Source organism: Mesoplodon mirus, assembly GCF_964341445.2.
Source record: "Mesoplodon mirus genome assembly, chromosome: 2".
Lineage (NCBI taxonomy): Eukaryota > Metazoa > Chordata > Mammalia > Artiodactyla > Ziphiidae > Mesoplodon > Mesoplodon mirus.
The window spans coordinates 45013636-45023312 of NC_138977.1; the positions used below are offsets into that span (position 1 = coordinate 45013636).

General features: G+C 35.5%; 1 protein-coding gene across 7 annotated transcripts in view; it reads left to right on the top strand.

The window, feature by feature from the left end:
- CNOT6L (CCR4-NOT transcription complex subunit 6 like) overlaps positions 1-8558 on the top strand; it is a 124620-nt gene extending 116062 nt beyond the window's left edge. For all 7 annotated transcript variants that reach the window (XM_082632553.1, XM_082632552.1, XM_082632548.1 and 4 more), the window contains one exon: positions 1216-8558. In XM_082632553.1, the coding sequence (XP_082488679.1) occupies positions 1216-1428 (213 nt within the window). In that variant the 3' untranslated portion in view covers positions 1429-8558. The remainder of the gene's footprint in view (positions 1-1215) is intronic.
- The last annotated feature ends 1119 nt before the right edge of the window (positions 8559-9677 follow it).

The following is a 9677-nucleotide window of genomic DNA, read 5'->3' on the forward strand; positions in this document are numbered from 1 at the left end:
GACTATTTGGACTTGGAGCATTAATGGCAGAAAGTACTCCCCTGGATTCACGTAGGTTCCTTAATCTGTGGTAAAGTAAGGTTAAAGTATCTAATGTTGAATAAGGCCCTCTCCCTCAAAAGAACTGTTTTGTTGTTTTGGTCTTGGTCATGTCAAAATCAGCAAACTAAGGTAATTGTTTCTGAAATTTCACAGTATAATTTTTTTCATTGAATTCTTTTTTTTTCTTTTAATAAAGTAGCCCATTTCACTGTGATACCATTTAAAAATATTAGCTAGAACTCACTGTGTATAGTATTTATGAATAGGTATTTCCAGGTGTGGAACTCTTTCTTCATACTTGGGCTCAGGCTCTCTTGATGTGGGAAGGAAAAATTCTGACTTCACACTCTTGCATACCTAACCTGGGGCAAAAAAAGCACACTAGTTTTGAAACTTACTGATCAGATAAACCGAATCATCTAGCTCTGAGAGATACAACTGAATACATAGATAGGTCTTTAGTGAATGTTTTTTGCTGAGGTACTGTTATGCAGCAAGGAATCCAGAATTTATAGTACACCAGGATTTGTGAAAATGAATATTCTAAACTTAAGAACAGATTAGAATGATTAAATGTGTGCAGTATTTTGTATATATGTATAAAATTTGGGAAAGCTGAACTAGGATTAGCAAATCTGAAAACATGCTTTACAGTGGCTTCATTCAGATGTGTTTGATTGATGTACAAATAACTGAATATCATACTAGTTATCATTAACAGAATTATTCTTGTCATAACTTTTCATTAACTTTGTATATGTTTGTATAAATATTCTGATTTTCTGTTTACTGTAACAGAGTCAGTGCAGTTTCCATATTGCTTATACTGATAAATTAGATTTCACTGACCCAAGCAAGCCAGTTCTAAAGATGCCTAGACATGATTTGGTGTGCTGGCTTCTCAGTTTGCTTACCACTTATGCACATGTGCAAGGCTTTATGATTCCACTAGGGTACTGTGTTTCCCTGTCCAGCCACCTTTATTTCATGTAATACCCATTCAAGATTTGAGCTCTATTTGACCCATTGTGAAGACAGCAGGTGTACCAGAAATACAGGTTACTCAGGTATTTGGCTTTTACAAATTATGAATTGTTCTTTTATATATCTTAAGTTTTTCTTTTATCTAAGCATATATTTTTCTTTTTTTCCCAACTCCCAATCTCTTTTCAGGGCGTGATTGACTACATTTTCTATTCCAAGACTCATATGAACGTGCTTGGTGTCCTGGGGCCTTTAGATCCTCAATGGCTGGTTGAGAACAACATCACTGGGTGTCCACACCCTCACATCCCTTCAGACCACTTCTCACTGTTAACACAACTTGAACTCCACCCTCCACTCCTGCCTCTTGTCAATGGTGTTCACTTGCCTAATCGGAGGTAGTGGAGTACTGCCCCGCAAAGACGGGGATCTGTTACTATGGACCTGTACAGTTGTAAATCAAAGTATGTAGGAGTGAAGTATGGCCATCCTTAAGCTGCTTCTTCAGGTTCCTTTCATTATGTGTTTGCTATAAGATTTTGTACAATTTTGTGCATATTGGTATCATTTGGCACTAGGGCTGGAACCAAAGTAGTATCACTCTCTTTCCAAATTTTTAATTTAACATGTTTTTAAGTTGGACCTTCTTCATATTATATTAGGAGTCAGCATTCAGAATTGATAACTCACCAATTCAAGGCCCAACAACAGGGATTTGTTTTTCCAGAACAAATACTTTCTTTTGAATGGTTTCAAGTGAGCCAACCATTTTTCATTTTTGTGAAAGGCAGTTTTAAAAAACTATAAATATAAGACTTTAAACTGAATGATGGCATGCCTTGCAGGAAACTGCCTTGAATTTCTGTTTTCCATGATAACAAACTGATTTTTGGCTCTCCAGTCATTTGCACATTAACAAAGCACTTAAATTTGCTAGATCTGTACATAAACTAGCCATAATGAGAAAAACTGAGAAATGAAAGGTGATTGCACAATATGCTTTCAAAATCAAGCATTTAACAGCACACAACCATTTGTTAGGCAAGTGCTGGTTGGTTTTTTTTATTTGTTTGTTTTGTTTTTTGAGGAATCATTCTGTATTTTGTTCCCCTATTAATTATAACCTTACTAGAAGTATTAATTCTAAGCCTGTCTCTTCAGTTTCTTTATAGGAAAACAACGGGTAATTTCTACTGCCACACATCTTGAAAATAGAATTTTGTCTATTTAGGATGCCCACAAAATTAGTGTCCAGTATTTTTTATTGTTTTCATCCACCCTTTTCTGCCTGGTTGTGCTGGAAAAAACAGACATTATATGATCTGTATCATTTTTGCTGTTATGGTCAAATGTTTAAAAAATAACTACTGAATGAAAAGGCCCTGATCAAAGTTTTAGAAGAAGAAAGCTACAAATATTCCATGTGTTTCCCAGAGTAGGTCAAGTGGTTGTTGGTTTTGGCTTTTTGAGGTGACAGTGGAAAGGATTTGGGAGAGAGAGAGAACAGGGAGTAGTTGAAAACCTTGGATCATTTTTCCTGACTCTAGTTGCCAAATGGCCATTATATGCTTTTAATCTTTGTTTCCGTTGTCTGTCAGGGTTGAATTAAGAAGCTACTGGTTTATTCCCAACTGTTGATGCTCTTTAGATATGTTAGAATCCTTTTTTCGCCCAGGAGGGGCCAGTTGAAAATCTGTGACTCAAGAGGCAGTGATTGAAATACCGTTTAAATGGGGGAAAAATTGGTTGGCTACTTGATGTTAATTATGGCACAGTAACAGGAAAAGGTTGTGTCTGTGTTTTTAAGTTTTTCTTTATTCTGCTTTTTTGCTGCTATAAGAGTTTTCTGAAATTTATATTTTAAACTTTTCATGCACTTTACTGTTTCTAGTCTCAAAATGTGATATTTTTAATAAACAAGAAACTTTCCATTATGTGAATGAAATTTTAAAAGAAAATAGCCTATATTTGTGTTTCACTAATATATAAAATACAGGTCAAATTTAAATTATTTAATTAGTTTTAAATATATACAATTTGTCTCCTCTTTCAAACCTGACATCTTAGGCTGTTTTATTAGTCTTAAATGATGCATTTCCTGTGGTCATTTTATACTAATTTCTTCCATAGTAAATTAATCAGGCTACATAATATGATATTTCCCCTGAAGGGTAATTTTAGTGTGACGAGGGAGGTGGGTTGATGTAATGTCATATATGGGATTGCATCAGAAGGGTTCTGTAAAGCCTAAACTCCCTTTTAAAAGTGCCTAGTGATAGAGGCGTTGTTTGTCATCTATTATAATTGGAATGTTATTGTAGTTGAGTGAAGTTTGATGTAAATAAAGTATTCTTTTAAAGATGTCAAGATATCAGAATAAACAAAATAAACAAAGAAACAACCCTTAAGATGACAGATTTTCCTCAATGTGCAGGTATCCCTTCTTATATACCTCAAGCATTCAACATCTAGCCATGCAAATTGATTACATAGTACTGGAAAGTAGAATAGCATGAAAAACTTAATTTTGTGGACATTACCTTTTTTTGTAATCAGCTACTGTATGTTTTATTTTAAATCTTTTGTTTTGGGTGGGTTTTCTGCTCTGGAGGTATATGCACTAACAAAACATTTTCCTCCTTTCATCTACGCATGTTAATTAGCAATGTGAGCAATATTTCTTACCATACTTCACTCCCAATATTTTTTGAGATGTTTGTATAAAATGGAATTTAAAGTTCACTTATGATTGTATATGAACCACAGAGGAGCCCATTTATTAATAAAAAACTTTTTTAATAGTTAAATGTAGAGGGAAAAATAAAAAAATTGGGAAACATTGTAAACAGCTTAAGTTTATTTTGTGTATGATTGAGGCACTCTGTTGCAGGAAGGTGTGTAATTGGGTTCTCTCTGCTTCCAAATGCACTCTTTCAAACCATTCATTATCCTGTGTACTTTTAATGTGGTTTTAGTAAATGTTGGCAGTAGCTCTGTTAAAGTAGGTAATTGTGTTATGTTTTGGGTGGCAAACACACTTGGGGCATGGTAACCCAAATTTCATGTGCACGGTTTCCCTTTAGCCCACTGCCCAAATTTCACACACCCTTCACCCTTTGTTCCCTTTGTAAAAGGAGTGGTATCTGTTTTGAGCTGCCAATTCAGATGATCAGAAATGCTGCTCTCCTCAGTATTGTCTTGTTAAAAACACATGCCATTTGGACCTTTGGCATGGAAAGCCAAAAGGAAGAGGTGAATGACATATGGTATATATTCAGTGAAAGTAAAATATTTATGCTCATGTACTTTCTGGTTCTCAGAATAAGTTAATAAGCTTTATGCCATGGGGCTGCTGCATATTTTATCTGAAGATAAGAGAAAATTTGGGCATTTTTAGATTGTGATAATATTTTTTTTAACTGTTAAATATGATTTCTGATATTTTTCTAAGAACTGGAGTGTTCTTTAAATTTATTGAAACAGTGCTGTTTGAGGAGGGGAAAACTACACTGTTTGGCATTACAACAGTCATACAGTGCATGTCGTCACCCACTCTCTCAGGCATCAGTATCCGCCTCATAGCTTTACACATTTTGATGGGGAGTCTTGCAGCATCCTCAGGACTGACATCTGGGAAAGGCTCAAATCCACTTACTGCTCCTTGCTTGTTGACTTTGTTTTAAAATATTGTGCCTGGTGTCAACTTTTAAGCAACAGCACTGCCTAAAAGCAAGCAGAGAACAGAATCCCAGCACCATTCTATAGGCAACTTTTTAGAATACAAATATAGTAAATCTGTTCAAGATTTATGATGTTTTATGTAAAAAAATTTTTGTACAACGTAGCTGAATATTTTTGTTTCATTTCTTTGATGTAAGGCGTGTGAACGTTCGTTTGAATATCACATGTTAAAGTCAGGTATGGCACAATGGGTTCTGAGACCAGCTTTTCCTCCCTCCCATTTGCCTTGTTCCGAGCTCTTTCTTTTCAAATTACTTTTCTGATATTCATAGGCAAATATTTAATTTTACTAATAAGCATCCTGTTGTGAATGTATTAAAGAAGCCACTGTGTTTTAGTGTTGTAGTTTGCAGAAATATAAAACTTCATTTCTTATTTGTCCCTATTTGGTGTTTTAAAGTTACCTATTAAATCACAGAGAAGCAAGGGAGAAAGTTGAAAGATATCCCGAAGGCTCATATCACTTGATTTTACGGTGGGTTGTATTAGAATTGAGGATGTGACACATTAAAACTGGAACATGGGCAATCATATGGTGTTCCATTTTAAAATTGTATCTCCTAAGTATATACCATTAAATGGGTGAAAGATTAAGTTTGTATTTGCATTTCCAAGAGTTTCTAAAAATTACTAGTGCCATGTATACTTTCAAATCAAATAGCAAAGAATAGAGAAAGCACAAGAAAAAAAAAAAGGTTAAATGTGTTCTTCAATAGAACCAGAGGCATATGGTTCTTCATTCCCAATCCAAGGCTAGATTTTCTAGCAATAAAAATTGACTGTATCCCCAGTACTTACTTCTTTGTTTCTGAGGTCTTATATTCTAAGTTTCTGAGGGATTTTAATAGCTTTGTAAAATGCACTGACTGATCAGTAGCTTCAGTCACAGAAAACGTCATCAGATTCTGATAATTTTGGCAGGCCCTGAGAATAATGGTTTCAAAGCAAGCAAAGACTTTAGTGCACATTTTCAAAATAGTACTCATATATACTTACATTTTGACAGAAATGTGAATTCTCACATTTGTAAGGTAGTCTTCCTCTTCTACCTGTCCTCCCCCTTTAAAAAAAAACACCTTTCTAATGCGTAGAAGATTTGCTTAACCTTTTCCTTCTGAACTGTATCATGTTTGTAGAACTCTGTGAATTATTGGTACACATATTAACTAGGGAAATTAGAATATTTTTCTAAGCCAGGAGCTTTAAAGTTTTGAATTTGTAGACAGATGAGAACTTTTATACTTATGGTTGCCTTGAGTGATTGTAATTTTTTAACAGCATCATGATTACTAAATTTGAATTTAAACCTAAGTAAATAAGTTCATCTTAACCTGGTTTATTTACCAAAGTTGTAATCTGTTTAAGAACAGGATGCCAAGAGCATCTTGTGTTTTACAACATGATACATCTTCATTGTGTGTCACCTTAAAGCTTAAAAGAAAAAAGAAGTTTCCTATACCTATACTGCAGGGTGTTCTGAACAAGATCCACAGAAAGAAAAAGGTAGTTCTTTTCAGGAAGGTGGTAAGGGAGAACATGCATGTTTCTTGTTTTTAACCAAATGCCTTGTGTAAGTTTCTCTGTTAAATCACAAGTTCTATAAGAAATAGGGAAATACCAGGAAAAGCAAGCTTTATTAGCCTAGTTAGTAATTTCTTTTGGCATAAGTTTGTTTGGTTAGACTTGGTTATTCTTGGAACCAAAGGAAAACAAGCATGTTGAGGTTTTACTCAACAAACATTATGACATCAAAGTAATGGAATTTTAAGTAAAATAATTTTCACTTTCAAAGCATGTGAAATAAGGACATTTCTGCATATTAAATGTTAATTTTCTGTGGCAGTGGTATAAAATTTAGTAGCATTGTATTGACACGAGAAATTGTGTCATCAGAAATAAATCACATTATGAAGAGTGTTTGCAAATGCCAAGTGATATGAGTCTTTTGGCACAGTAGCATTGGATATATTCAGCTTCCAGAAACTTTCAGAAGGCATAGTTTGGCGCCTACTAGTTGTTTTGTTACAACAGTCTCTCCAAATTTAGAAAATTTCCATATTTGTATGTCTGTCACTTTTAACTCGAAAGCATAAGAATCATGGTAGCCCTCTCAGAAGTGGTCCTTTCTTGCTCATTTCAGTTTTATGTTAATTTCTCATTACTGATATATGACTATGTCCTTTCAAGTTATCAATGGTTATATTGTACCACGTTTGTTTAATTAGTTAACTAACTCACACAATTGGCTCAGCGTTGATGTGTCAAACAATGGCTTTGCTTCTCACTGAACAGGCTTAGTTTCCCGCTACTTGTTTAAATCTTGATGCAGTAAGTGATGCAGTAGTCTGGGTGTGTATTTATTCAGAAACTGTACTGTCCTTTCTCTGTGCTTAATTTGCTTAAAATATATTTCCTTACCTTTGAAATTCTTGAGCGGTGCTCTGCCAGGTTTTGGGGGTGTGGCTTGGATGGCTGTGTTACTGCACACTGGGTGTGGAATTGTTCAGTGTTGTGAGTGGCAAATTTCTTAAACACCAGCAGCACTGAGAAGTGCACTATGGGCATTCGTACAGTTGTCCACATGCAAGCAATTCTTTCATCTAGGAGAAGCTGAGGAGTAGGATTCGTTAGAGTACTTAGTATATTTTGAGAGGGATGAATGTTTCACCTTTGGGTTTTGTTGTCTTGAGTGGAGTGGGGCGGCATGGAGGGAGGTGGGTTTTGTTTGGGGTTTTTTGGAGAGTGTGTATGTACCTTTTCTCTCTGAAAGGGCCAGGGTGTTGGTCAAATTCACCGTGGATTAATTTATTTTTTTTTCTATTGTGATTTCTTTCAACCATAAAACAAGTGCCAACTAATTGTCCATGAGATGACTGACTCTTCCACTCAGTTTACCATTTGAATAGGGAAGGGCTCATTTATTTTAATTTCTTGGCATTAAATTAATCTCCATTGTTTTGCATACATTTGAGTCATTCTGTGGCCTCTAAAGTGTTTTTGTAACTAATTTAATGGTTGGAAAGCAAAGCACATGAGTTTAAAACTGAGCAAGAAGTTTTGGTAATTTTTTTCCTTGCAAACTTGGTAGTTTCTGTTGATGCTATTCCAAAACAGATTCTACTGTTTTAGGTTGTGTATTTACTTTGCTTTTGTCCTAAGAAAAAGCCAAGCCCTAAATCAATTTGTTATTGTGTTCTAATAATCAGTTTAAAATCTGAGATGTTCTTTCTTTTTTTTAAATCAGAAGATTTAATGAAGTGCCATGTAATTGTAGGTTACTAGTGTTTAATGTTTGATAGACTGGTTCTGTGGTGTTCTAATCATTTAACACTCTGTCATCCCCGGAGAAAGTGGTTCTACTCTTACGGAACACATTCTCTCTGACAAAATCACCAGCTGCTTTATTTTTCTATTTATTACGGTTAAACAGTTGATGAGATCTGTATCTTGACCAAACTGCTCAGCTGAGATGTTTTTCACAATAGACACTGTACAAAATATGCGTGCAAAAGGACACAGTTGGGTGGTAGTATTTTTTCATTAATGTGAACATTGACTAAACAAAGCAGTCCTGCCTTTTAAATCTTGTGGCAGCTCAGGAGGGAGGTGCTTAAGAACCTTAACTACTATGTCAGATGACAAAATACTTTTTTCCATTTTGGAGATTGGGTACTGCTCACACATGATGTATAGGGCTAAATATATGCTTGTTTCCTCGCACCTGTGTACTTCCCCTTCTCTCCCTCCCGTTCCTTCCCCTGTAGGCAATAAATGGCCATTTTGCAACTGCATACCTTTGTCTTGGTTTTTTACTCTTTATGTGTGCAGTTTAAGGGTCTGCTTTAAGGTCAGCATATCTCTTCTAAAGTGAAGTTGGGAGCCAAGGTCAGGCAAAAATTTCAAATTCATACTACATTTTTTTTTCCTGGTGAAAACTACTTAACACTTTGTTTAGAATAGATTTGGAAGATAGTCATAGTTATGAGACTTGCTTTGGCTGAAGAAATCTGAGCAGAGGGCCATGTGTCACTTCTGAGTGGGGCTCTAAGAGCCAGTGTGCAATTTGTCATATTCCCTTTTCTTGCCTTGATGATCATAGAAACGTATGTTGAGATCAAACCTCTCATCCTAGATCCTTGAGTAATGATGAACAGAGCTCCCCTGCTGAACTACATAGGACATGTAGTGTGAGTGAAAAACAACCGCCAAATCTCAGTGTCTTAATTCAGTAAACGTTTGTTATTACAACAAAATCTAGCCGGTACTGACTGATAGACAACCATCAGACAGATCTGCCGAGTTACCAGTATTGACCAATCTCTTGGCAGGTGAACCTGCGAAGACTTAGAGTAAATTCATTCAACAGACATTTAAGTATCTGCTATGAACAAGATGGACAGGTTCCCCATCCTCCAAGAATTCACTTTCCAAATCCTCTTTTATTTATGGTTAAGGAGAAAATAGTGAAGTGTTTTAGTTAAAGGTATCTTAAATCTTAGAATCTTGGAAGAGGAGCGGGAAAGGCACACAGTGAAATAATTAGGAATTCTGAAAACTATGTTTAGGGATATTCAGTAGAAAAATGATATTAACACATGGTGTGATTGGGACCAGATTACTTTTGAATGAATAATTCAATATTATTATTGAGTGAAACATAATAATAAACTGAATTGCCCAGTTTAACAAGTGTTTAGGGAAGATACTGACAGATTATTTTGGAACAGATTGCTAAGAACATCAAATCTCTAGGCTGAAAGCTCAGTGCCTACTGATTTGTCTTTTCTACTAAGGACCCATTGTGAGCCTGTCACTGACCCTGAGGACCATCTCTTTACAGAGGCCTTGATGTTGGCCAGCATTTTGGAAGTCCTCCAAAAGTAGAATCACTCATCTCTGAAGTGGATCTT